The 27,945-nt window shown below is 51.0% G+C and overlaps 1 protein-coding gene and 1 non-coding gene across 5 annotated transcripts; one reads left to right on the forward strand and one right to left on the reverse strand.

The window, feature by feature from the left end:
* On the forward strand, positions 1 to 27,312 carry FAM234A (family with sequence similarity 234 member A). Of its 4 annotated transcripts, none has more exons than XM_045540964.1 (13): positions 1 to 31; positions 14,122 to 14,226; positions 15,683 to 15,983; positions 20,751 to 20,867; positions 21,232 to 21,423; positions 23,277 to 23,407; positions 23,811 to 23,943; positions 24,197 to 24,326; positions 24,712 to 24,852; positions 25,234 to 25,309; positions 25,465 to 25,629; positions 25,996 to 26,098; positions 26,179 to 27,312. In XM_045540964.1, exons 3-13 carry the CDS (start codon positions 15,719 to 15,721, stop codon positions 26,388 to 26,390), a joined length of 1,665 nt encoding a protein of 554 aa, XP_045396920.1. In that variant the 5' UTR covers positions 1 to 31; positions 14,122 to 14,226; positions 15,683 to 15,718; the 3' UTR covers positions 26,391 to 27,312. The 4 variants fall into 4 exon arrangements, with proteins under 4 accessions (XP_045396920.1, XP_045396922.1, XP_045396921.1 ...); XM_045540966.1 differs by lacking the exon at positions 1 to 31 and adding an exon at positions 154 to 240; XM_045540965.1 differs by lacking the exon at positions 1 to 31 and adding an exon at positions 425 to 444.
* LOC123633649 lies at positions 4,875 to 4,981 on the reverse strand. The gene has a single exon (XR_006733676.1). It is a non-coding gene; the product is annotated as a U6 spliceosomal RNA (small nuclear RNA).
* Positions 27,313 to 27,945: the final 633 nt, after the last annotated feature.

Genomic DNA, 27,945 nt, shown 5'->3' on the forward strand with positions numbered 1-27,945 from the left:
CGGGGCGGGGCCTGCGGAGTGCGGCTGGCAGGTGAGTGAGCGCGGCCGGGTCCTCCTGGCAGGTGCCCGCGGCGGGCAGCCACCGGGTCCCCCTCTTGGCTCTGGCGCCGGGTCTGTCCGCCTCGGCGCCCCCGGCCCCTGTCTACGCCGCTCCTGACCCCGGCCCCTCACGGAGCCCCCCGGGTCCCCGCCGCCCGCTCGGCGGAGGCGCCGGTGAGACGGCTGCGGCCGGAGCGGAAGGTCAGTCCCGGCCTCGCCCCTCCCGCAGCCCGGGCTTCCGTGGCGCGCACTTGGAGCCCCAGGTTTCCCCGGAGACGGGATTAATTAACTCCCACCGGGCAACCGCGCGCCCCGCGTTGGCTCCGCAGCGTGTCAGCCGCCGTCGGTACTTGGGGGCCTGCGGGTGCCGCGCTGAGTAGCAAAACGAGAACGTCTCTTACAAAGGTCAGATCCTCACGGTCTGTTCTATCAGGACATTAAGACACACTGGCAGAGAACCCAGAACCCAGCTGGTGTCTGCACACCTGTAGGGAGATCACTCACGTCTAGTCTGTTTTACTGAACAGAAAGCAAGACGGCGTTTAAAAGGGAAGAAAACAGTCTGTGGAAGGTTTCCCAGCTCTCCCGTAAGTTGAATGGAGGAGAGCTGTCGAGCAGAGAGTTTGCCCGTGAGCAGGCTGCTATTTTATCAGAGTAGGCAACTTCGGTTGCTTGTGGGTTCCCAGTAACCTAGTGATTTCAGCTGAAGAGCTTGGGTGATTTACTCCCGTGCATGTACCGGCTGCTACTGTCTTTCTGCTGACAGCACCACATCACCCCCACTTCTGTCACTGCAGTCTCACAGGGAGCGTTCAGTTAGAGCAGCTGGGACGAGCTCAACAAATACTCCTGAGTGTCTGCTGGGTGCCAGGCTTCTAAGTGCTGAGGATATGGTACTCAACAAAACACACACAATTCCTGTCCTCAAGGAGCAAGTCTACTGCAGGAGACAGATAATAAATTAGATAAATAATCAAAATATGGAGCACGTAAACAGGGAAGGAGGAAATAACGGAACTGACCCAGGCTTCAAGTGGACATTTATTCAGGCAGTTTACCAGTTCTGAGTCCTCATTGCACTGGTTGGGAGGCTTTTGGCTTCAAGTATCAGGAATCCATTAAAACTGATTCCAGCTATGGCAGGATTCCACTGGCTTTCACAGCGGAAGGTCTAGAGAACCAGGAGTAAGACGGGGTCTGAGACTGGAGTGAGAGCATGGTGGGGGATGTCTTACTAGTTCTCCACCCTTTCATATACCTTCTCTCTGCCCTATTTCCCTCTGTGTTGGCCTTTTTCTCAGGTTCCTTTTTTTTTTTTTTTTTGAGACAGAGCCTCTCTTTGTTGTCCGGGCTAGAGTGCCGTGGCGTCAGCCTAGCTCACAGCAACCTCAGACTCCTGGGCTCAAGTGATCCTCCTGCCTCAGCCTCCCAAGTAGCTGGGACTACAGGCATGCACCACCATGCCCGGCTAACCGGCTAATTTTTTCTATATAATTTTAGTTGTCCAGCCAATTTCTTTCTATTTTTGGTAGAGATGGGGGTGGGGGGGTGTCTCGCTCTTGCTCAGGCTGGTCTCGAACTCCTGAACTCAAACCATCCACCCACCTCGGCCTCCCAGAGTGCTGGGATTACAAGCACTACGAGCCACGGCACCCGGCCTCCCCTCTCACTTTGTAAAATTGTTCATGAAACTTAGGGTATCAGAACGAAAAAAAAAAGAAAGAAAACAAAATGCTAACTCTTAATCAAACAACTTCAAAGCAGATGCTAAGAAATCAAGTGACTTATTTCTAAAGTGGAGCAAATTTAAAAATAATCAGAGGTGGGGCATGGGGGAGAAGTGTGGTGGCTTATAGTTGAAAATCACTTTAGGGGGCGTGGGGGAGGAGGGGAGGGGTAAAACCTTAGCTGTATGGTACAGTGGACACTATTTGGGTGATGGACACACTAAAAGCCCCAACTTAAGCATTATAAAAGGTATCCATGTAGCAAAAACGTGTACTGCTTAACATTTTGAAATTAAAAAAAGAAAAGAGTGATTGGCTAGGCCGGGCGCAGTGGCTCACTGAGGCGGGAGGATTGCTTGAGGTCAGGAGTTCGAGACCAGCCTGAGCAAGAGCGAGACCCCGCCTCTACTAAAAATAGAAAGAAATTATATGGACAACTAAAAATATATATATATATATATATAATTCGCCAGGTATGGTGGCACATGCCTATAGTCCCAGCTACTCGGGAGGCTGAGGCAGGAGGATCGCTTGAGCCCAGGAGTTTGAGGTTGCTGTGAGCGAGGCTGACGCCACGGCACTCTAGCCCAGGCAACAGAGTGAGACTCTGTCTCAAAAAAAAAAAAAAGTGATTGGCTATACGATGGTGATTGTTGAACCTGGGTAATGGGTACATGGGGCTGGTGTTCTCTACTTTTGTGAATGTTTGAACATTTACATAATAAAAGATTTTTAAAAATAATGATAAAGAAGTAAATTGAAGCTAAGGCTTACTTGTAGAGTTGAGCAAAAGTGATCAAGTTTGAGTTATACTTTATCTTTTTAAGAGGTTTTGCTTTCTTTCTCCACCCTTCCCCCCCTTTTGTGGAGCAGTCGCAGGACATAAAGTCTGCCTCAGAATTCAGGAGAAAGGCTTACTCCGTGTTATTTTCTGGGCAAACCTGCAAAACTTATTCTTTAGAATAGTTGTTCATCTGAAATGCAGGTAGCTGTTGATCCTCAACTTGTTTTTAGGAGATTCTTTTACTAAAAGGTTGGCACTTGTCCTCAAGCCTGCGTCAGAGGAATAAGGACAAGTGTTTTGAGGAGAAGGAAAAGAGAGATTTGTTAATTTGCCGGCAAATGAGGAGGATGGAGACTCCTGTCTCTGATGCCATGTCCTAATAATAAGCAGAAATAACAGAGCTGCTAAAGGGTTCTCAGCTTCAGGCAATTGCTGTTCAACTGCAGTTGATGCTCCCGATGGTCCCATCTTTGCTGAGGACAGTCCCCTGACCTCCGCCCAGGACCTCCCTCCGCCCTCACCGGGTCTGGCTGGGTGGGCCAGCTCTTATACCACAAAGAGCAAAAGACGTTCCCCTTCCCCTCCAAAGCTGGCCCGAAGCAGGGATGCGGGTCCTTGTTGTCAAAAAGAGTGAGAAGTTTTTTTTGTTTTTTTTTTATTGTTTGTTTTTTTTTGAGACAGAGTGTCGCTTTGTTGCCCTGGCTAGAGTGAGTGCCGTGGTGTCAGCCTAGCTCACAGCAACCTCAAACTCCTGGGCTCAAGCGATCCTCCTGCCTCAGCCTCCCGAGTAGCTTGCCCGGCTAATTTTTTCTATATATATTTTAGCTGGCCAGATAATTTCTTTCTATGTTTAGTAGAGACGGGGTCTTGCTCTTGCTCAGGCTGGTCTCGAACTCCTGACCTCGAGCGATCCACCTGCCTCGGCCTCCCAGAGTGCTAGGATTATAGGCGTGAGCCACCGTGCCCTGCCGAGAGTGAGAAGGTTTTAAAGAGACAGAAAACACTTGCTGTTTCTGTTTTCATATTTCCCTTCCATATCTGTGGGGGCCGGGGCGACCACTCTGTTACAGTCCTGTGAGTCCTCAGTTGCTGTAAAGGGTTTTCATCTATCTAAAGGCAGGCTCTGGTGTGGGGGTGAGTGCTGACTGCACATGCTGAGATACTTTTGCTTTGTCTGGGATCCACGCATGACCTTTAAATTTGTTCTCATTTGGAAGTTGAGTATGGGCCTATTCTTTGTCTTTGGATTACTCTTGGGGAAGGGAGGAAAGAGTTGCTTGCTGTAAACAGTTGAACACTGTAGCTGTCATTGTCTGACATCTGCTTTGCTCAGCTGAAAAATCCAGTACTGCCTAGTTGGTTATTGTGGGTGTTTCTCTCAAATACCTCATACTCAGCTGCTGTCAAAATATATAGACCACTCTTGGCAATGATACAAACCACATAACGTAGAGGACATTCTTAAATCATTTGTGTCTATAATAGCTAGCTTTGGGAACAAGCCTTTGGGCACACTCGCTGTGGGACTGGCTAGTGATTGTAGATCATGGAGTCCATGGGAAAATCCAGGCTCTGGAGCAAAGAGAATGATTGAGTTATCTTATTCATCTTTTTGTCTAGAGACATGCTCCATAAACATCTTTCATCCATCTAACTGGTATGTATCGCGTGCCTACTATGTGTTTGGCTGAGGGGAACAGCAGACATCCTCCTGCCCTTAAGTAGCTTGCTCTCTGGCACGTAACAGGAGTATGATGGGTGCTTTGAAAGAAAAGTACTGAGTTCTCTGGGGTGGAAGGTGGTTAACCAGGGTCAGCAGAGGGTCACACCAAACAGCTCCAGGGCTTGGTGCTGTTAAAGCTGAGCCTTGGAGGATTAAATCCAGACAGACATTCCAGGCAGCAGGACCAGCACTTGTGAAGTGTTGAAAATTAATATCCCTTACCTGTCAAGTCACGGTTCGAGCTAAGTGGCCACAGGCTATCGGCAGATAATTCACAGATGAAAGAACACAAATGCCCCCAGTGAATACATGAGAAGATGCAGAATATTCTGTTCTAGGTAACTTGAGAGCTTGTTTGGAGGTTGTAGCAGGGGTGCACAGCTGCTCGTGTGCCCTGAACCTAGGATGGTCCTCGTCTGTTGGGGAGGGTCATCCTCTTAGACCCAGGGTGGAGCTCTGGGCGGGATGCGCATGCTGGCGAGGGAGGAAGGGGGCAGCCACCCGCTCAGATCAGCCACAGCATCCCTGGTGATCCGCCGGTGACAGGTCACAGCCAGATGGCCCTCACTTCCTGTTCCAGATAACTATATTTCTCTCTCTCTTTTTTTTTTTTCACTTCACGAATTTGTGTATCATCCTTGCACAGGGGCCATGCTAATCTTCTCTGTATCGTTCCAATTTTAGTATATGTGCTGCCAAAGTGAGCACTACATAACTACGTTTTAGAAGAGTAATCCAACTGAGTGCAAATTAGGGGCAGGAGTTCCCCCGCCAAAAGAAATAAGTCTGTGCTGCTCTTACCTTAAGAATGACTTTTGACCTTATCAGTATATATTACTAGAGTGGTGAGGTGATCTTTTCGTGTTTTGGTTTTGTTTATTTGTTTTGAGACAGGGTCTTGCTCTGTCACCCAGGAGTGCAGCGGCATGATCACAGCTCACTGCAGCCTTGAACTCCTGGGCTCAAGTGACCCTCCCACCTCAGCCTCCCTAGTGGCTGGGACTGCAGGCATGTACCACTGCTCACCTTGCCTATTTTTTGATGCATTGTGTTAAGAGACTTCTTTTTTTTTTCCTGTTCTCTCTGATTCAGTGGATTGTTCTTAGAGAAAGAACCCTTGGAGAAAAGGGAGCCCGGCACCTGTTACTTCCTCTCTGCATATATATTATATGTTTCCTGCCTCCTTCAAATATCAGTGGGCTGCATGAACTGTTGCTGGGTTTTATTATTCTTCCCCAGAATCAGAGTTTCCACTGTGGACTCAGCCTGTGGACTCCCTGGAGGACAAGTGTGGCATCCGCAGAGGCCTTGACCCAGACCAGTGGCTGAGTGGCTGGTTTACTGTAGTGCTGTCGTGCCAGGGAATAACCTGTCTGAATGAACATCCGCAGGGATTCTGTGTTCATCTTACTTGAAGTTATCCTTAAAGTTAGATCTTTCACCTTCATCAATATGTGTTATATTGATGTGTTTTCTTTCGGATCGCACACATTTTTCTCTACATCTTGTTTTGTTCCATGTGGCATTAAATCAATAAGTGGATTTTATAGTTACCATGTCAGAAGCTCAGAACTGACAGGAGAAAATTCCAGTCGTTGACTATCTGCAATTCTGTGAACCAGCTTTCAGTTTCTGTCCTCGAGAGCCAGAGCGGCCTTGCTAGAAGTGACAGGCAGGAACACTGGGTGCCAATGAGGTAAAAATACAGATCTCTTAACCTCATGGTCTTTTTCCTTTAGCATTGTTCTTTCATCTGTTATATCTTAACTAAAGCTTTTCTTTTAGATGAAAAAGTTCTTAATTCCCTTTTGGTGTCTTGAAACTGTTCATTTAATTTCATGTATGTGTATACAAGTAGGGATCTGGGGCCAGCTGCAGTGGCTCCTGCCTGTAATCAGCTTTTGAGAGGCTGACGTGGGAGGATCGCTAGAGGCCAGGAGTTCAAGACCCTCCCCACTCCCCTCCCCATCGCTACAAAAAACCCAGAAAAATTATCTGGGCATGACGGCTTGCACCTGTAGTCCCAGCTACTCAGGAGGCTGAGGCGGCAGGATCGCCTGACCCTAGTGGTTTTTGCGATGGCCACTGCACTGCAGTGCCGGCAACAGAGTGAGACCCTGCCCCCTTCACTGAAAAATACAAAAAGAGATCAAGTAGGGATTTTGTTTTCCTTTTAAGATATCTGTTGACTTGTTGTTAATAAATGTTAACAGTTCCCTAGGACTTGTGTTCTCAGTTCTCACACTGAGTTTTGCTAGCATAGAGATACACATTTTTGTCCCTATTTGGAAGTTCCCTCTTTTAAGTGAGAATGGTTATTTAAAGCTCATAAAGCCCACTGACTGTGGGTCTTCCCTGTGCTAGCAAATGAACTAATAATCATACTTGGTATCAGGGATATAGTTTGTCCTAAATTTGTGGTTTGCAGATGCTTCCTTGTGGCACGAGAGGCAAACTACCTAGTTTCTCTTACACTCCTCTATGTGGAATTTAACAACAGCAGTTGCAGTTTGAAACAAAAAGGGAAAAGCTCAAAATTCGTAGAAATACAAAAACAGTTTCGGGGGAAATCAGGTACTTTATTTTTGAGGCTATGAGGGTCAGTTTGGTACTTTGAGCCACTTCCGCTCCTTGTGTTGTGGCCCAGTGGACAGCAGGACCCCAGACTCCTAGCTGGGGGAGAAGAGGTTTGTCCTTCAATTCAATTCTAGTGTCTTCCTTGGTGCTTTCCGGAGTAGAAAGATACACTGTACCCAGCACTGCCTACCAGTGCCTCGGAGACTCTCCTCTGCTCCTGATGGCAGGCTGCAGTGAAAACACACCCCCGAAGGGTCTGGAAGCTTCCCTGCCCCCCACAGGAGATAGAATGTTGTATCCTGCTCCCAAAGCTTCTAGAAGATCACCCCGTTCACCCTGGCAACAAAACCAGAGGGCTCTAGCACTGCATTGTTTGAGAAGCTTCAGGGCATACGGGATGAGGAGGCTGAAAGATAAAGCCAGGTGGGAATCCGGTGGGGGTTAGACCTTGTTTCCATGGACTTTGTTCCTTGGAAAGTTTTCTTGTGCTACGCTAGAAAGAGCCCTGAGGAAACCCAGGTAGTAACCTGAAAAACTAAAAAGTACTCACTTTGGGAGCCCGCTCGTGTCAGAAGCTTCAGGTTAACACTAGGATTGGGAAGTTAAATTTTTGGTTATTGGCTTGTTGAGTTTTGGATTTTGTCTTCTTAAGTAGCAAATGGCCTGACTCTCCCTGGTTGTGAGTGTAGATGCTAAAGTACACCAAGGGCAGTGCCTGGCTCAAGCCTTCCTGACCTGGACTCCATGAAGGATTTTCTCTGGCAATCAGGTTGCCTGAATCTTTGGCCGCTGCCTCTGGTATTTTTAATGACCACAGGAAAGGCAAATCAGTAATATCTTCTCGCCATTGATGAGCAGATACTGGAACCTGTCTCACGCTGGCATTTGCAAACTGGTTGACTGGCGAGGTGGCTGCTTTGGCTGTGCTGCTTTAATAACTACCCTGGTTTTCTGGTGGCCAAGTAGAGTCTCCAGGAAAATCTTACCTGGGGACCCAAAGAAGGAATTTCTGGTAACTTTTTATTTGCAAGAGACAGCCCTGTCGGGGTGAAGTACACACGCACACCCTTTCCGAAGCAGGCGTGGAACTTGTGTGGAGGACGTTTCATACTTGGAAACATCTGTGGGCATTTATGTTGTCCCCGGTTGCCGGGCTGAAGTGACCTATGTGGAACTCTGGCGTTTGCCTTGTGCTGGAGGTGCTTTGGGGAGTTGCGCTGTGAGGAACTACAAGTATCTCTTGTTTTCCGCAGTGGAAAGGGAGATGGCTGCGATGGGTGGGTTTCCAGCAGCCAGTAATTATTTTGTCATGGGGAGTTGTTGTAGCATGCCAAGAGATTTGGCTGTTCTTTCAGTATTTCTTTATTTACCACAAAATTCCACTATTGTTGATATTCTTGCAAAGACAGAACAAAACACAAAAAACCCCACCCTTTGGAACAAAGCGGCTGCAGATAAGGCAGCTCTCAGGTGTGAACTGCGGCTGCCTGTGGAGAAGCCGCTTCACCTGTGTGAGTCTCTGACCCGCCCCACCCCCTTACTAAAGGTTTTCTTTTCTTTTTTTTGATTTTTTTTTTAAACTTTTGGTTTTGAACTACTTACAGATTCACAAGATGTTGTAAAAATAGGACCAAGCTGTTCTTTGTACTCTAGACGCAGCTTCCCTGAAGGTAACATCTTACGTAACCAGTGTTATCAAAAGCAGGAAATGGACGTTGGCACTGCGGCTGAGCAGACTCCAGACCTTCCTCCTTCCGATTTCACCAGTTGTGCATGCACTCATTTGTATATTTCTAACTTTATGAGACTCCATCACGAGTAGATGTCGTGCAGCCAGCACCAAAATCAGGCTACGGAAATGACCCTGACAAAGAAACTCCCTGGACCCCTCCGCACTCCCCGTGTCCTCGTCCCTGACTCCCAGGACTGCTCTGAGCACACGAATGCTCCCCTGCCCACTTTTCCCGCCTGGCTGTGTCTGGCTGCAGACCTGGCGGAGGGACCTGTTGGTCGGCTCGGGTGGGTGATTCTAGTGGGAAGGAAATCCTGGGTATAATTTATTGTTTCCTGAAGGAATCAGTGAGAATATTCCTGGGGGGTGCTGTGGTTATCATCTCTCCATCCATCTAATTCTGGTTTGTTTTTAAGGTAACCAACATTATTTGAATTGCATATGTGGTCCCTACCCAGTGTTTAGTTCTTCAGTTTTCTAGCATAAAGAACAGAAACCTTTAGAGAAAGATCACAGTATCTTTTACCTATTTTTATAAAGTATCTTTAATTTTACTGGGACAAGAATCTTGGAACTCTGTAATAAAAGAAAGAAGGCCGGGCGCGGTGGCTCATGCCTGTAATCCTAGCACTCTGGGAGGCCGAGGTAGGCAGATCGTTTGAGCTCAGGAGTTTGAAACCAGCCTGAGTAAGAGCGAGACCCCGTCTCTAGTAAAAAAAAATAGAAAGAAATTAGCTGGACAACTAAAAATATACAGAAAAAATTAGCCAGGCATGGTGGCGCATGCCTGTAGTCCCAGCTACTCGGGAGGCTGAGGCAGGAGGATTGCTCGAGCCCAGGAGTTTGAGGTTGCCGTGAGCTAGGCTGACACCACGGCACTCTAGCCTGGGTGACAGAGTGGGACTCTGTCTCAAAAAAAAAAAAAAAAAAAAGAAAGAGACAGTTCAGGGTAAATTATGTGAGCCAGTCATTTATGCCGAAACAGCGGGAGTCTTTGTTCTCAAAGAGACAACAGGCAAGTTGGAGATGTAAGACCAGTTTTGGAGTTCAGCCTCTCGTCACAGAATGGCAGGGTTGGAAGGAAACTCAAAGGCTGTCTCCTAAGACATCCGTGCCAGGTGGTCTGTTCACCTGCACTTGCACTCTCCACGGGGGATTGTTGTCTCGCAAGGAGGCTCACTACATTTCTGACCGATGCTGACAAAGTCCCTCCTGTTTTACCTGGGAATGCCTTCTTAAGGCTCGTCCATCCCAGCGCCGCCTTTCATGGGAAGACTTGCAAACATTTGAAGATGTCACCAAGCAGGATTCAATATCTCACGTCTCGATTCTGTTTTCGTTTTTTTTTTTTGAGACAGGGTCTTGCTCTGTCGCCCAGGCTGGAGTGTAGTGGTGTGATCATAGCTCACTGCAGCCTCGAGCTCCTGACCTCAAACTACTGTCCTCTAAAGAGCTGGGATTATGGGCATGATCCGACTCATCTGCTCATGTCTCACTTCTATCAGTCATTTATTATTGACCCCAGTATAAAAATGACCCCGAGGCCAGACCTTCCCTGGGGTGAGGACCAAGGCTTTTTGGCGTTGTTTGTGCTGTGATGTGGTGAGGCCCGGGCACCTTTGTGGCACAGCCCATAGGAGAAAACCCAGATGGACGTTTTCCTGTTACTTCTCTACGTTGAAAAGGTAACCAGAGGATAGTTCTTATTTGTTTTTTCCGTAGGACTTTGTGTAATATGCTAGTTGCTGTCTCCAAACTTCTCTAGGCCACTGGTGAGTGTAGAGGGAGAGAAAGGGACATTGATAAGCACTTTGAAGGCCCAGCCTGAGGACACTGGGTTGTCCACAGAATTGCCAATTTGAGGTGTGACCAGCCTGTCCTGGGAGAATGCCCATTGCGAGAGTCTTGGGGGCGTTGTTGGGGGCAGTACCCAGATAGCGGGTGCATGGTGCCAGCAGCAGTGCCCTAACCTGCCTGCGCCCATGGCCACGGACCCCCTGGAGTCTCTGCTACCTGCATCCCTTGGTACCTACCCCGTTCTGAGCGTGGCGCTCTAGTCTTCCCATCATTTCTGGGTACTGTCCAATCTCCTAACAAACTCCTTTTCTACCTAAGTTAGCTGTCACCTTTTTATATCCAAGAACCTCGACTGATGGAGAGAGGCTGGTGCTGGCCTGCTGTGCTGCAGGCGGGAGGAGGTGGGGCCAGATGCGGGCACAGCCGTGTTGCCAGACGGCGCTCCCACCCTGAGTGGAGGAGGCTAGGCAGTGGCGTGTGACTTCAGAAACAATTCTCAGACATCTGTGCTCCTGAACTGTGATGCTCCGTTTTTGGCATGGCGAATTCGCACAGCTACCCGCTCCTCCCCAAATAGTCAGGAATGTTTTTCACTTTGAGTCACATTTGGTTAGAAAAACCAGAAAAAGTTTTCGCAAGTCAGGTGTCCTTTGCTGTGAGCCTGGAGGGATGGGTAGGATTTGGAAGGGAAAGATTTTTAAGTAGACAAGAGACTGCAAAGTGTTAGGCTTAGGCTTTTCGAGGACTCTGATGCGGTTTTAACCCATGTCATGTGAACAACAGTTGTGATATATTAATGGCAGCTGAAACCACCTGAGTACATTTTTTGTTAATGCTCTTTAAACACGGGAAAGGCTACATGTGGGAAAGGGGGTTGATGTTATTCCAAAGCACAGAATCTGGCTCAGGAGGTGGTTGTAGGAAAGCAGAGTTTTAGCTCAGAATACAGCGAACTCTCAGAGAGCTGGGACTGCAGCACCATATGAGATATTTTGGTTTTCTCTTCCCAGACAGGTTCACAGTAAGGCTAACCACCATCTGCAGCATCACAGAAAGCAGTGTTTCCCAGACTTCTTCCGTGCACCATTCATGATTTTTGCCATGTCTGCATAACAGTTGTATTATTTTTACTTAATACTTCTTTAATCAACTCACTTTTTCTCTATGAATATACTTTAAAAGGAAATGATGAAGCGGTTGAGGACACAGAGTGCAGAGGACCTTGGCTGGAGCCCCGAGCCCTGGGCTCCCACTGTTCTCCCCTGGTCCCCCATGGCCTGGGCTACAGTTCTTGCATCCCTAAAGCCCTCCCAGGAAACTGAAGTAATGGCTTAAAATATTCATAATTCGGCAAAAAGTATAAATCTACAGATTCAAGAAACCAAGCAAACCTCAAAAAGGATAAGCCCAAAGAAATCCATGCCGAGACACATTGTAATCAAACTTGTGAAAAATAAAGACAAAGAGAAAATTTTGAAAGGGGCAAGAGAGAATTGATACCTTACTTGGGGGGAAAAACAATTCAAATGACACCAAATTTCTCATTGGAAATCATGGAGGCCAGAAGGAAGTGGCATAACATTTTTTAAGTGCTGAAAGAAAAGAATCTATCACACCCTGAATCCTATATCCGGTGAAATTAGTCTTGAGGAATGATGGGGAAATAAGACATTATCGAGTGAAGGGACACTAAGAGAATTTGTCACCAGCAGACCAACCCTAAAGAATGGTTGAAGGAAGTTCTTAAAACAGAAAGGAATGGTAAAAGAAAATCTTGGGACATTTAATAAGAAACAAAGAATAACAGAAAAAGCAAAAATGTGGGTAAATGTAATAGATTTTTATTCTCTTGGGTTTTCTAAATTATGTTTGACAAAGTGAAAGTGTAACATCTGATGTGATTCTCAATGTATGTAGAGAAAATATCTGATACAATTGTAAACAGGGAAGGTTTATGAAGATAGTTAAGGTTTATATACTTCAACTAGTAATATGTTCCAACTAGTAAAATGTAGACTCCAGTAGTTGTTTTTTTGTTTTTTTGTTTGTTTGTTTGTTTTTTGAGACAGAGTCTCACTCTGTCACCCAGGCTGGAGTGCAGTGGCGTCATCACAGCTCACTGCAGCCTCAAACTCCTGGGCTCAAGCAGTCCTCCTGCCTCAGCCTCCCAAGTAGCTGGGACTACAGGCGCCACCACGCCCGGGTAATTTTTCTCTTTTTAGTAGAGACGGGGTCTCGCTTTTGCTCAGGCTGGTCTCGAACTCCTGAGCTCAAGCTATCCTCCTACCTTGGCTTCCCAGAGTGCTGGGATTGCAGGCGTGAGCCACCATGCCTGCTCCGTAGATTGTGATAAGTGTGTATAATGTAATACAGTACCCACTAAAATACCTATACAGAGAGATACACTCAGAAACACTACAGATAAATCAAACTGGAATTCTAAAAAATGTTCAAGTAACGCACAGGAGGTCAAGAAAAAGAAAACAGAAACAAAAAATAGAGGGAACAAACAAAAAAGCAAATTAAGATCAAACATCGATGACTATGTTAAAAGTGAGTAGTCTGCATGTACCAATTAAAAGACAGATTGGCAGAGTGGCTTAAAAAATCTTTATGGTATCTGAAAGAAACTTACTTCAAATATGTAGAGATGTAGGTGGGCGAACAGTAAAAGGGTGGGAACAGTGAGATGCACCAATCAGAAGATGAGTGACTATGTTAACATCAGACAAAGCAGACTTCAGAGCAAGGAAATTACTAGGGACAGAGTAGACATTATATAATGATAGGTCAGTCCACCAGGAAAATGCAGCAATCCTTATTCTTTATTATATGCAACAAACAAGAGGTGCTGTTTTGTTTTTGAGACCCAGGTCTCGCTCTGTTGCCGGGACTGAACTGCAGCAGCAGCAGCCTAGCTCACTGCAACATCAAACTCCTGGGCTCACACGATCCTCCTGCCTCAGCCTCCCCAGTAGCTGGAACTATAGGCGCTCACCACCTTCCCTGGCTAATTTTTGCATTTTTTATAGAGACGAGATCTTGATCTTGCTCTTGCTCAAGCTGGTCTCCAACTCCTGGCCTCAAGCGATCCCCCCACCTCGGCCTCCCAGAGTGCTAGGATTACAGGCATGAGCCGCCACACCTGCCCTTATTGCTGATTTTTAAAAAATTAAAAATCTAAACTACACTAATAATTGTTCGCACTATCCTTTGGTCTTAGAGTTGGGAATCCACATAGTTTAGGGATTAGACGAACGATTAAGAAAAGGAGCAGTTTAATTCACTAGCTTGAGGTCTGCGTTACTCACTTGCTGAGAATTCCAAGGACGAGAAAACCCGGAATATAGCTTTGGTGTGTGGGTGAAACTGGGAGGCTCTTTCCTCCCTTTGCTTTGGTTTCTCCCAGGCTGGCAGTGGGGGCAGAGTCTCCACTTCAGGGGCCAGGAGACATCTAGTCATCATCTAATGGTTAAAGTGAGACAGAACAAGGGCAGACTGCTCGGCCAGTGCTTCTCCCCTTGGCTGCACCTTGGAATCACCCGGAGAGCGTCAGCAGCTGCTCTTGCTGGGAACCCCTCCCCAGAGAAGCTGGTGCCTCTGGTGTGGCATCAGATGGTGGAAGCACCCAGGAGGCTTTACTGTGGAGCCAAGGCTGAGAGTCATGGCTCTGGAAGGACCTAAGTCCTTCAGCTGATGCATTCATAGAGATGAATTTCACCAATGGCTTTACAATTCCTAGGTCTGCCTGGGCTTATAAAGGCACAGAGTCCCCGTCCAAACCTAGCGACCAGATGCACCAGTGGCTGGCCAGGAGCCAGTGCTGAACACGTCCTCCTGCCACCAGGTAGGTCTGGGGAGCAGGGGCACACAAGACGGATGGGCCGTGTGCTCCGATTCCGGGTGTCATTCTGAGCAGATGCTCCTTCTTGTGCAGTGCCTCTTAGTTTTAGCGGCACCGTCTTGTACTTTCCCTGGAGATACTCTGGCTCCAGACAGATGGGGCCCGCTGAGGCTCAAAGAGCTTGAGTTCGTTGCCTGAAATTTTAAAGCTTTAAAGATAGAAATCTAGAATTTTAGCATTCTGGTTTCTCATTCAGTTTTTTTCCTTTGCCAAAAGAATTTATGTTCGAAACATTTCAAACATCCCTTCACTGGGGACATGGTCACCAGATTTGCTAAATAAACAGCTCTCTGGGGTTCTTCAGCCCTGGTCCCCAGCCCCATAGGCGCCGCGGATAAGCCACTCCCAGGCTCTGCTGCTGCTGGCCCTGCCCCAGTTCCCCTTTCCAACAACTGCTGTTGTCCCACCCACCCCGTGCCAGGCGCGTGGGTCTGATGAGGTCCCCATTGTTTGACTCATTTCCTTGTGTCCAACTCATTACCTTGGATAGGCACACCTTTTCTGACCTCCAAGACGTAAAAGGTCATGCCTCAGCACTGAGGACAATGCATACAGATTTGTTGTTTTATTTGTTTTTTGGGACAGGGTCTCGCTGTGTTGCCCAGGCTAGAGTACAATGGCACAGACCTCCACCTCCCGGGCTCAAGCCATCCTCCTGCCTCTGGGGTAGCTAGGACGACAGGCATGTACTACGCCTGGCGAGTTTTTTAATTTTTTGTAGAGACAAGGTCTCACTATGTTGTCCAGGCTGGTCTCGAACTTCTGGCCTCAAGTGATCGCCCTACCTTGGCCTCTCGAAGTGCTGGCATTACAGGTGTGAGCCACCATGCCTGGCTCAGTCTCCTAAAGTAGATCTTATTTCTCTTTCGTAGATACGGAAACTGAAGCACAGTTAAATCACTTGTCCCAGGTCACACAGTCAGTGTGGGGCCAGCTGTCAGTCCAGAGTCCACTTCATTTAGGATGCCTCGGGGTTGGGTCTGTGGCCCTCTGGGGAGTCCGTGTGTGAGAATGCTGGTTTCACCAAGTTCTTCCCTGGGCCACCGTTTCCGTCTGTGCTTGAGGCTCGCGGAAGGTTGCCGGGTGTGCCCAGGTGCGGAGCAGGTGGGGTTTGGTTAATATGTAATGTGTGGGCTTATTTCCTGGCACCAACCCCAGCCCTCCTCTACGGCTCACTCCACTCATGCTGAGGACGAGTGCTGGCCCTACACAACTACTGTACCTTTCTGCGTTAATCGGAAACCTTAAGTACAGCCTAGCCTGTGGAGACTGACACCCTAAGCATCCCTCCAGCTGCTCTTTCCTGGGCTGTGGTCCCTGGTCGTGGGAGAGTCGTCTGTGTGCGGCAGCTCCGTGCCGTGGCACTGCCTTTTGCCTGCCTCTCGTTTTATTGGCACAGTGACCAGTCATTAAACGTTGGGATGTGCACACGATAATGGACAACAAGGATTTAGAAGCTGAAATCCACCCCTTGAAGAACGAAGACAGAAAATCACAGGAAAATCTGGGAAACCAACTGAAAAATGAAGACAACTTAAAAAGCACCCATCTGCGGTCCCGGCTTTCCCGATGCCGTACGGTGGCATTTTTCCTTTCCTTGTTTATCTGCCTTTTTGTGGTGTTTGTCGTCTCTTTCATCATCCCCTGTCCGGACCGACCTGTGTCGCAGCGGATGTGGAGGGTCGACTACAACGCAGCAGGTGAGTCCCGGGACGCTGCCCTGCGCCTCTTCGCGGGGAGGGAGCGGAGTTGCGTGTCTGAGGCTGGCCGATCGTTAGCAGCGTTAGCAGCGATCAGACCCAAGTGGCGGCCGGTTCTCTGTCCAGGGTTTTCCTGGGATTTTAGGAAGCTCCGGAGCAGCCTCCGTGTAAGGTGCAAGCTCCCCGGGGGGGAAAAGGAAGGCGTGGCCTGCTCTCCCTTTTTTAGGGAGAATGGGATGGGTAGAGAAATGAAAGTGGCCCTGTTGGTTACTTTTCTAAATAAAAAAATTAATAAAACAGAGCAACTGACTGAAAGATACAGAGAAGACGGTCATGAAGTGTGAAAACATGCAGTGGACTGTGTGGTCAGCTTCCTGAGGTGCTCCGGCGAGCACTCTCGTTAGCCAAGAACGCGCCTTCACTTCTGTCTCGAAATTGTCAGTCTGTGATCTTGGCCTCGAGCAGCAACTGAGGCAGCCTTAACCAGGACGTTGTCCCCGGGAGAACAGCTCTGCAGGCGGGGTGAATGCCGACAGCCTCGGGGTGTTCCTTGCACAGGCTTGAGGGCTTCTCTGGTGGGGAAGGAGGACTTCCCATTGAGGGCCACTTCCCTGCAGGATTTAGTGCCTCGTTTTGAGGAAGAGGATATATATTTCTCTTTATTTTTTGCAGCGTTATTGTAGTGTAATTTATATACCATAAAATTTACTTATTTTAAGTATATAATTCAATAATTTTTTTCTGTGACCTTCGTAGAGAAATACAATTCAATGATTTTTAGTCAATTTACAGAGTTGTGCGGCCATCGCCACACTCCAGTTTAGGACACACCCGTCATCAGTCCCCATCCCCTTCTCAGTCTGCTCTCAGTCTCCATAGATTTGCTTTTTTTGGGCATTTCATATAAATTACATCGTGCAGTGAGTACCTTTTGAGTGTGACTTCTTTCAGTCAGCGGAATGTTAAGTTCATTCCTGTTGCAGCCCCGTGTCTTTATTGCTGAATAGTATTCGTGCGTGTGGAGAGAATGTTTATCCGTGTGCTGGGGGGGTGAACACTGGATTGCTTCCAGTTTGGGGATGTTATGAATAATTCTGCTGTGAACATGCACGTACATATCTTTGCGTGGCTATATGTTTTCATTTCTCTTGGGGAGATTGTTAGGAGTAGAATTGTTGAGCCATATGGTAGGTTTATGTTTAACTTTCTGAGAAACTGCCGAGCTGTTTGCCAGAGAGGCTGTACCGTGTTACTTTCCCACCAACAGTGTCAGGGAGGATGTTAGTTTCTCTGCATCCTTGCCAGCACTTGCTGTTGTCGGTCTTTTTTATTATACCCATCTTTGTTTAGTGGTGTCTTGTGTTTTTAATTTGGATCTCCCTAATGAGTAAAAATGTTGAACATCTCTTCATGAGATTTTTAGCCATTTGTATATCATCTTTGGTGAATGTCTGTTCAGGTGTTTTGCTCATTTTTCATAGGACTTTTTGTCATATTATTAAATAATAAAAGGACTTTAAGTATTCTAGATACAAGTCCTTTATCAGGTATATGATTTGCAAATATTTGCAACCAGTATGTGGCTTGTCTATTTATTTTTTATTTTTTTTTTGAGACAGAGTCTTGCTCTGTTGCCCAGGCTAGAGTGAGTGCCGTGACATCAGCCTAGCTCACAGCAACCTCAAACTCCCTGGCTCAAGCGATCCTCCTGCCTCAGCCTCCCGAGTAGCTGGGACTACAGACATACACCACCATGCCTGGCTAATTTTTTTCTCTATGTATTTTTAGCTGTCCAGATCATTTCTTTTCTATATTTAGTAGAGATGGGGGTCTCACTCTTCCTCAGGCTGATCTCGAACTCCTGACCTCAAGCGATCCTCCCACCTCGGCCTCCCAGAGTGCTGGGATTACAGGTGTGAGCCACCACGCCCGGCCTTGTCTGTTTATTTTAATGGTGTCTTCTGAGGCATAAAAGTTTTCAATTTTGATGAAGTCCAATTTATCGGCTTTTTATTACGGATTGTGATTTTGGTGTCTTATCTAACTCTGCCTAATTCAAAGTCAGGAAGATTTTCTTCTGTTTTCTTCCAGTAGTTTTATCTTTTTTTTTTTTTTAAGAGATGGGGATCTTGCCATGTTGCCCAGGCTGGACTTGAGCTTCTGCACTCGAGATCCTCCCACCTCAGCCTCCCAAGTAGCTGGGACCACAGGCGTGGGCCACCGCACCCTACTGCCAGTATTTGCTTTTATATTTAAGCCTGTGATCGATTTCGAGTTAATTTTTGTGCACAGTGTTTGGTGGAAGCAAATGGTAGAATTTTGAAAACTGTCACCTCACCCTTCCTTGCTAGCAGTACTACCTTAGAAATAGAGGCAGGTTTAGGCTGAGCACAGTAGCTCACACATGTAATCCTAGCACTTTGGGAGGCTGAGGTGGGAGGATTGCTTGAGCTCAGGAGTTTGAGACCAGCCTGAGCAACATAGCAAGAGCCCATCTCTACAAAAAATAGAAAAATTAGCCGGGCGTGCTGGTGCCAACTGTACTTCCAGCTACTTGGGAGGCTGAGGCAGGAGGATTGCTTGAGCCCAGGAGTTTCAGGTTGCAGTGAGCTGTGATTGTATAGAACCTATAGATTAGTTTGGGTAGAATTGCTGTCTTAACAATATTTAATCTTCCAGTCCATGTATATGGAGTGTATCTCCATTTATTTAGATCTTTAATTTAACAATGATTTGTAGTGTTCCATATATAAGTCTTACACTTCTGGATTCCAGAAGTATTATCTTTGATACTATTATGAAAGGAATTCTTTCATGAATTTAATTTTTGGGTTGATTGATTTTATATAGAAATACTATTGATATTATATTGACTTTTTTCTCATGACCTTGGTAAATTCATTTATTACATCCAGTAGCGGTGTGTGTATTCTTTAGGATTTTGTATGTAGAATGGTGTCATCCACCAAGAAAAAAGATACTTCTTCCTTTCCCATCTGGTTGCCTTTTATTTCTTTTTCTTGACCAATTTCATTGGCTAGAACTGTAGTACAAGTTTGACTAGACCTGGTAAGAGCAGATATCAGCTTCCCAGTCTTAGGGAGAAAACATTACGTGTTTTAGCATTAAGTATGATGTTAGCTGTAGGTTTTTCATAGATGCCTTTACCAGTTTGTTGAGTTTTTATCATGAAAAGATACTGGATTTCATTAAATGCTTTTTTTGTGTCTATGAGATGATTGTGGGATTTTTGTCCTCTGTTCTGTTAATATGGTATATTACATCAATTTATTTTCAGTTGTTAAACCAATCTTGCGTTCCTGGGATAAAAATCTGCTAGATGTTGATATAGAATCTTTTTGTTTTTCTCTTTTTTTTTTTTTTTTTTTGAGACAGAGTCTCACTTTGTTGCCCGGGCTAGAGTGAGTGCCGTGGCGTCAGCCTAGCTCACAGCAACTTCAATCTCCTGGGCTCAAGCAATCCTCCTGCCTCAGCCTCCTGAGTAGCTGGGACTACAGGCATGTACCACCATGCCCGGCTAATTTTTTTCTATATATATGTTTTAGTTGGCCAGATAATTTCTTTCTATTTTTAGTAGAGACGGGGTCTCGCTCTTGCTCAGGCTGGTCTCCAACTCCTGAGCTCAAACAATCCTCCCACCTCAGCCTCCCAGAGTGCTAGGATTACAGGCGTGAGCCACCGCACCTGGCCTGCTTTTATTTTTTTAATTTAAAAAATTTTTTTTAGAGACAGGGTTTCACCTTGTTGCCTGGGCATGATGACAGTGGCATGATCCTAGCTCACAGCAACCTCAGACTTTGGGCTCAAGCGATCCTTCTGCCTCAGCCTGCCGAGTAGCAGGTAGACAGGCGCCACCACCACGCCTGGCTAATTTTTGTACTTTTTGTAGAGACTGGGTCTCACTGTGTGGCTCAGGGTGGTCTCAAACTGATCCTCCTGCCTTGGCCTCCCAAAGTGCTGGGATTATAGGCGTGAGCCCAGCCTGTTCTTACTTTTGTTGCCTGTGCTCTTGGTTTCATATCAAGAAATCATTATCAAATCTGATGTCACGAAGATTTTCCCTCTGTTTTCTTCTCAGAGTTCTATCATTTTAGCTGTTATGTTTAGGACTTTGTCCCCCTCCCCCCTTTTTTTTTAAGAGACGGGGTCTTGCTGTGTTGCCCAGGCTGGATTCAAACTCCTGGGCTTAAGCAATCCTCCTGGCTGAACCTCCAAGTAGCTGTGCCTATAGATGTGAGCCACCACACCCACTGTTCTGATCCATTTTGGATACATTGTGTCAGCTAAAATACATGGTATAAGGTAAAAGTCCAACTTCATTCTTTTGGTGTTCTATTTCAAGGCATATAGTTTATCATTTCAGTCCTTGAATGAAAGGAAATACCAGACCCCGACGGGTATGGAGTGTGGACTGTCTGGCTCCCAACCTGGTCTAGGGAGGGACTCGTTCCTGAACAGAAGGGTTCGTGATACCCAGGTGTCCTGCGCATTCCTTCCTAAAGGTTAGCACCTGGCGCTACTGTCCGATCCCAGCCGTGTCCATGAAGAGTTGCTGCGGTTCTGAAGAGGTGTAGGAATTCTCTCATCCTAGTGAGACAGAAGCCACTTCTCTTGTGGGCTGATCTCACGGTGGCCGATTCTGACTGTGCCAAACCCCATGGAGCAGAGGTGTGGGCGGGGTTAGACTTGTCCTTCCCTGTCACCAGGCATGGCCCATGGCATATGGTCTGTGGTTTTCTTTTTCAGTCACCTATGACTTTCTGGCTCTGGAAGACGTAAACAGGGACAGGATCCGAGATGTTCTGTTTCTTTATAAAAATACCAACGGCATCAACAATTTCAACCAATCCTGCGCTGATGAAGGTAATTTTGATTTTATCTGGAAAAGGAGGAACCCCCTGTAGGAGGAGGAATCCTTGTTTTAGGTCATCCTCTCACTTTAGCCGTGTCTGGGGGAAGCGAACGGTGGCATTTCTGGAAACCATGACGTCATTTCTCCTTCTAGCAGGACCAGACAGAGGCAGGGAGCAGGCTCAGCTCTCAGCACCTCCTGGGCTGTGACCCCTGGGGTCGGAACTAGAGCCCTCCTGGACCTGAAGCACCAGGGGCCCAGGGACAGAGGAAACACGCCGTGCGGCGGGGCTGCGGCCGGGGTGGAGCGTGGGGGAGCTGGGGCTGGCGGAGCACAGGCTGTGGCCAGCCCAGCTGCCCGCGTCTGTCCCTGCAGGCTTGTCCTCCCCCTGCGCCTTTGTGGCAGCTGTGTCAGGGGCCAACGGCAGCACGCTCTGGGAGAGGCCTGTGGCCCCAGATGTGGCCCTCGTGAAGTGTGCCGTGTCCCAGCCACGGGGCAGCGAGGTGTCATCTGCCTGCATCCTCGTGGGCAGACCCGATTCCGTCACTGCAGTCGACTTGTTCACAGGTAGGCAGCACACCGGGCTTGCACCGGAGCCTCCTCACCAGGAGGGCCAAGGCCAGGACGCTCTAACAGGGTCGGCCCTGAGATCTCAGGTGGCTGGCTGGGCGGGAAGGGAGCTTGGGGGGCGGGGGGCACCGCCAAGGAAGGGGGCAACTGCTCGGAGGCCTCATCATGCCTCAGCTCCCTCAGCTGCTCTGATGTGTCCTACTGCTGCCTTTTTTTTTTTTTTTTGAGACAGAGTCTCGCTCTGTTGCCCTGGCTAGAGTGCTGTGGTGTCAGCCTCGCTCACAGCAACCTCAAACTCCTGGGCTCAAGCGATCCTCCTGCCTCAGCCTCCCGAGTAGCTGGGACTACAGGCATGCACCACTATGCCCAGCTAATTTTTTCTATATATAGTTTTAGTTGTCCAGATAATTTCTTTCTATATTTACTAGAGACGGGGTCTCGCTCTTGCTCAGGCTGGTCTCGAACTCCTGACCTCGAGCGATCCACCGGCCTCAGCCTCCCAGAGTGCTGGGATTACAGGCATGAGCCACCGCGCCCAGCCTCCTACTGCTGTCTTGTCACCTCCGGTTTACATTTTGGCTGTGGATGTGCAGCAGAGTCGGTCAGAAACCTGTGGGGTGGAGACACAGAGAGGAGGCTGCCAGCTGTTTGTGGCGCACGGGGCAGTGCCCAGGGCACGCCCAGAGCCTGAACCCGTACTTCACCCCCCAGGCAAGGTCGGAGCCTGTTGGTGCTCCTAACCTTGAGGGCACATGTCTCTGAGCCCTGATGTCACAGGTCACGTCACCAAGGGAGGCAGCACACGGCGGAGCAAAAATGGTTTGGCTGGACAGTCCCTTGCACCTTACCAAGGTCTGAAGAAATCCTCTGCCCAGATTTGGTGGATGCTAGCATTTCCCTTGTAAGCTGTAGTTTGAGAGATACCCAGGAAAACAAAGAGCAGGCTGGAACTATTTTAAGACTCGAGGAATCAGTCTGAAAAAAAGGGTTTGTTGAGTTCATGCCTGGGTAAGAAGCTGTAACAGGCCATGTGCAATGGCTCACGCCTATAATCCCAGCACTTTGGGAGGCCAAGGCAGGAGGATCGTTTGAGACCAGGAGTTCAAAACCAGCCTGGTCAACATAGTAAGACCCTGTCTCTACAAAAAAAAGAAAAAAGCTGGGTGTGGTAGCATGCGCCTATAGTCCCAGCTACGTGGGAGGGGAGCCAGGAGGATGGCTTGAGCCCAGGAGTACGAGGTCACAGTTAGCTGTGATCGTACCACTGCACTCCAGCCTGGAGAATAGAGCAGGACCCTGTCGCAGAAAAACCAAGTATCACATCAGGACCTGCGGTCAGCAGGTGGCTGCCTTCTGTGTGCACGGCAGAGAGAGGGGCCACTCCGTGTGGCCTGCGTGGGTCCAGCGGTGCCTGGTACAGGTGGAGGCAGGGTTCTGAGGGGCCTTGAGAGGTGGTTGAGGTCCGGTCCTGTCCACGTCGGGGACACGTTCTGGATTGGTGCTTGTTTGGTGCCAAGTGTTAGAAACGCAGATACCAGAAAAGGAGGGGGAGCCCTGCAGTTCCCAGAAGTACCACTGTGACCATGTTGGCATGTGACCCTCCAGACCTCCTTCACAAGGTCACGTTGTACATTCTGTTGACACCACCCTGTACCTGCCTTCCCTGTACAAGGACGGTCGCGCACGCCTTTGCCCTTCCCTGGGCAAGCGATTCCGTTTTGAGGGTGCGGTGAGCCTCAGGGTACGGGACGGATGCCTCAGCGTGAATCTGCCGGCAGAGGCTGTGCCGTTGCCAGATTGCTGCAGGGGGGTTTGGAGCCACATTTCGCTGAGCGTGTGCTTGGTTGTAGGCGAGACCCTGTGGACCCGTCCCGGCAGCCCCAGCAGGAACGCTTCCATCCTGAGCCCTTTGCTCCAGGTGCCTGACGTGGATGGCGACGGGGCCCCCGACCTGCTGATTCTCGCCCGGGAGGAGGAGGAGGTACACCCCGGCAGCGCCAACCTCCCATCCTCGAGGCCCACACGGGCCACAGCCTCTGCCCCGCCTCCTTGTCACGCCCACTGCCCAGACAGGACTCGGGTCTGGCCGCTTGCTGGAGGTCCGCCCAGGCCCCATGCTCACGCCCGGGGTGCTGAGGGCTCCTTGGTGGCTGGAGCCTGTGGGCCTTCCCGAGGGCGGCAGCGCTTGCACCTGCGTTCCTGCCGTCCCAGCGTGAGGACCTGGAGCCCCTGTGCGGCCACACGCCCGCCACACGCTCCTATCAAAGCACTCTTTCCTCCACACCCGGAGAACGCTGACCCCTTATCCTTTGGCACCACTTAAAAACGCCCTCCCTCTGGAACGTCTGGTCTGCCTCAGCCCCAACCGCCCTCTGTCCCTGCAGGTGAGCGGCTACATCTACTCGGGCAGCACCGGGCACCAGATCGGGCACAGAGGCAGCCTTGGCATAGACGGGGAAAGCGGCTTCCTCCTGCACGTCACCAGGACCGGCACCCACTACATCCTCCTGCCCTGCGGTACGTTGTGCCCGCCACGTCCCCAGGACTGGCTTCACTCTCGGGCAGTGCTGGCCTTAAAACGATCCGCTCAGCACCCTCGGAGAGCACAGCGTGGGAGGGAACTGTGCCGTCCTTGCAGGCTGGTCCCTGCCTGCCCTGGTGCTGCTCAGTCCTTGGCGGGTCAGAAAGCCTGCGGGCCTGGCCCCGCGCGCCCCTGGAGGTGGGGCCGGCGGGTGGCCCTGGTGACTTCAGCCTCCTCTGTTTTGAATAGCAAGCTCCCTCTGCGGCTGCTCCGTGCGAGGTCTCTATGAGAAGGTGACCAGGAGAGACGGCCCGTTTAAGGGAGACCCCCTGTGGGAGAGCACCCTCAACGCCACCACCTGCAGGACGCTGGTGCACAGGTTGGTCTGGGCGGCCGCGTTCCACTCACGGGTGTCAGCTCACGGCCTCGGTGCGCAGAGGGGGTGTGTGGAGCCCACGGCCGCCACGTGGGCTGGGCATGCCAGGGCCTTGCTGTTGGTGCCAGGAGGCCACCCTGGGCTCAGACACCAGAAACTGGCAGGCAGCAGCTGAGTGAAAACCTGGGAGAAGAAAGGTTCCCGGTGGTGCACTCACCTTCGTTTGCACAGGAAGTGAGGGTCTCGTTTTACGTTTTCCAGCTGGAGAACTAAGAAACATGGGGCTTTGGGGGGCCTGAGAGAAGCAGCCCTGGGACAGGCAGAGCTGGAGGGGCTGCCCTCCCACTCGCCCCCGGGCCCCTGTGCCCTTCCCTCCTGCCCCGTTTAGCGCTGGAGCAGTGCGCTACCTGGTGCACGTCCCGGGGAAAGCTGGCGCGGATGTGCTCCTCGTGGGCGCGGAGGCGTGTGTGTTGCTGGATGGGCAGGAGCTGACTCCCCGCTGGACGCTCAGCACGGCCCGGGTGCTGAGGTAGGAGTCATCCTCGGGAGCCCCGCGCTTGCTGCCCGGCCCCACCCGAGTCCCCACCCAAGTCCCCACCCGACCCCACCGCCCCCCGCAGCCCGGCAGGTCCCAAGGGACGAGGAGACACCCCAGGGATAAGGGCCGAGGGGGCAGACTAGAGGGCTGTGCCGCTGCCGCCCCCGCCCCCGCCCTCCCTGCCACCCTCACGGGGGAGGGGCCCATGCAACCCCCCTCAGCCATCAGCACCTCATCCTGGAGCTGCTGTGGGCTGCCCTGGCCCTGCCCGGGCGCCACAGAAGGGTGAGGGGCACACCTGTCCCCAGGTATTTCCCACATCTCAGTCTCTGTAGAGGCCCCCTGTTAGCTGTTCTTCCCTGATTCTTCTAGAAAACCCATTTTCGGCCACTACAAACCAGACGCCTTGGCTGTGGTCATTGAGAATGGAACTGGTGTTGACAGACAGGTTGGCTGTACTTCCTTCTGAGGTCCCACTGTTGTCCCTAGCTGGGGCTGGCCCGGGGGACGGAGCAGCTGCCCTCAGGGCCTGCGTGGGGGGCGGGGTGCTCACGCCTGTGCAGCCCCGAGGCTGCCCCAGAGCCCCCACCTCGCCCTCCCCAGATCCTGCTCCTGGACCTCAGCACCAGGGCCGTCCTGTGGAGCCACGCCCTGCCCAGCCTTCCCGGCAGCCCTCCGTCCTCCAGTCTGCCAACCGCAGACCACCGCTCGGCGTTCTTCTTCTGGGGCCTCCACGAGCTGGGCAGTGCCAACCAGACCAACCAGACGGTACGGGGCACCTTGGAGCAGCCCCTGCCAGGAGCCCGGGCTGGAGCTACCAGGCCTGGGTCCCACTGGGAGTGCCCAGAAGCTAATCGGTGACTGGGTGCCCCAGATCAATTGAGATCTGTCACGATGAGGTGGTGCCAGAGGAGGTGTCCTGGGTGTGTTGAGGGTGGACTGGGTAGCCCTGTGGTGTGGGGGGCAGAGCGCCGGTGGGGTCAGGGCCAGGTGGGGGAGGGAGGGGTGGAGGTGGGTGCGGAGCTCCGGGCACGGCCGCTGTGACCACAGCGCCCTGCAGTGGTGGCCTGAGCACTGCCCAGGACACAGCTGTGGCCCAGGCACAGTGAAGGCCGTTGCCGGCTCTCGCTGCAGGAGACCAGCGCCGCCTGGCACAGCCTGTACCTGTTCCACCCCACCCTGCCCAGCGTGCTGCTGGAGCTGGCCAACGTCTCTGCCAACATCGTCACTTCTGATGGTGAGTGTGGCCCTGAGCCGGGGCTGGGGTCTCCCCACCATTAGGTCCTCTGCTGGCCCTAACAGCTCTGTGCCCCGCAGTGGTCCTGTTTGAGCCAAGCCGCCATGCTGCCTACGTCCTCCTGACGGGCCCAGCCAGCTCCAGTGTGCCCGGCCTGGTCTCCGTGATCAAGCACAAGGTTCGGGACCTTGTCCCGAGCAGCAGGGTGGTCCACCTGGGGGAGGCCAGGCCGGACAGTGACCAGGCCATCAGGGACCGGTTCTCCCGGCTGCGCTACTGGAGTGGGGTGTGAGATGCGTGCCCCCCCACCCTGCAGGGGCGACTCCAGCCACTGAAGTTAGACGTCGGCCTTCCCCGGTCTCCATACTTGAGTGCCCACCCCAGGCCCTAGCGCTGTGTGGGTGAGGGATGCCCAGGCCTCCCCTGCTGCCCGGCACACCCTGTCCTGAGTCTGCACACAGGGCTCGTGCTGCGCCTCCCCGGGCCACCTCAGGCAGGGCTCGGCCCCACGGCTCCCGTCCTCAATGGTGCCCTCCCCCCACCAGCTTCTCCCCAGGCCAGACAGGCTGAGATCACTGGAAGGGCCCAGGGTGTCCGCGAGGATGTGCTGCCCTCACTTCCTGCAAAGTCCCTTCCCGCCTCCTGTGTGATTCTTTCTGTGCACTGTCCCCGGGAGTCATGGCACTCAGAGGGTGGGGCCCGGGGGTGGCCTCAGGGCAGCAGCTGGGACCTGAGGCAGCTCTAGCCCCCAGCCCTTCCCGGGGTGGGGGAGGACCCTCTAGCACGGTGGGTGACGCGGCCCGTGGGCTCCTGACAGGTAGGGTGCTGCACTGGAGCTTGGAGCCAGCGGCTGCTCCCAGGTCCCGTGGGGGCTTCACACCCCTTGTGCTGCTGTGTGTGCTGTGAATGTCCCAGGGAACGGGCGTAAGATGCATGCGTAGGGCAGTGTACACTGGAGCTGCTCGTGCCTCGAGAGGCCCTGTGCCCCGGGCATGGGAAGCACCCCGTGCCTCCTGCCTGCCCCTCTGGTGCTGTCACTCCCACCAGTCTGTCGCCTGGTCCAGGACTCACCTCTGTGCCTTGCTGCTCCGAGGCCAAGGGCAGCTGTGGGCCCTGCCCAGACAACAGAGCCCAAGCTTTGTAGCCAAAGCAGTCTGATGACTCCAGTCACCACGAAAGAAACCAGAATAAACATTTTTGCACTGTCTGAAAAAGCCCGGTGGTCGGGTGTGAGCTGATGTCTGCCTGCCTGTCTCTCTGCTCCCAAGGGAGTGGGATGGATCTGTTCCTGGCACGGTGACCGGCAGTGTGCTGCCACTCCTGGTCAGGGGGGGAAGGATGACTGAGGAGGTGAGCACCCCACACCGGGACCTGCCCCCTGGAAGCGGGGGGCCCTGCAGGCTTCAGCACAGCCTCCAGGGGCATCTGCAGGGGGCAGTTGCTTTAGAGAACCCTGCGGGAGTTTCCTGTTTCATAGCTGCACGGGGGTAACTTTGCTCCTGTTTCTCCTCGCCAAGGCTTGGGAGGGGGACTTGGGGGCCGAAGTTTGAACAAGTGGGAGCCCTCGTGCCAAGAAGTGGGTCCCTTGTTCCTGAGAAGAGTAACCCAGCCCACCCAGCCTTGAGCATGAAGGAGCCACAGGGCCATGGGCCAAGTCCCATGAGTGAAAACCAAGATACCGAGATGGGAGGGGCCAGGGGAGGGGAAGATCTGCCACGGGGGTGGGGAGAGTCTGCACCCCTGCACGGGAGGGAATTCTGGGGGTCCCGGGGGCTCTGCATCTCTGGAGGACTTAGGGCAGGTTGGGCACAACTGCCAATTCAGTGCCAGGAGCCCCTCCTCCCCAC

Source organism: Lemur catta, chromosome 2 (assembly GCF_020740605.2).
Source record: "Lemur catta isolate mLemCat1 chromosome 2, mLemCat1.pri, whole genome shotgun sequence".
NCBI lineage: Eukaryota > Metazoa > Chordata > Mammalia > Primates > Lemuridae > Lemur > Lemur catta.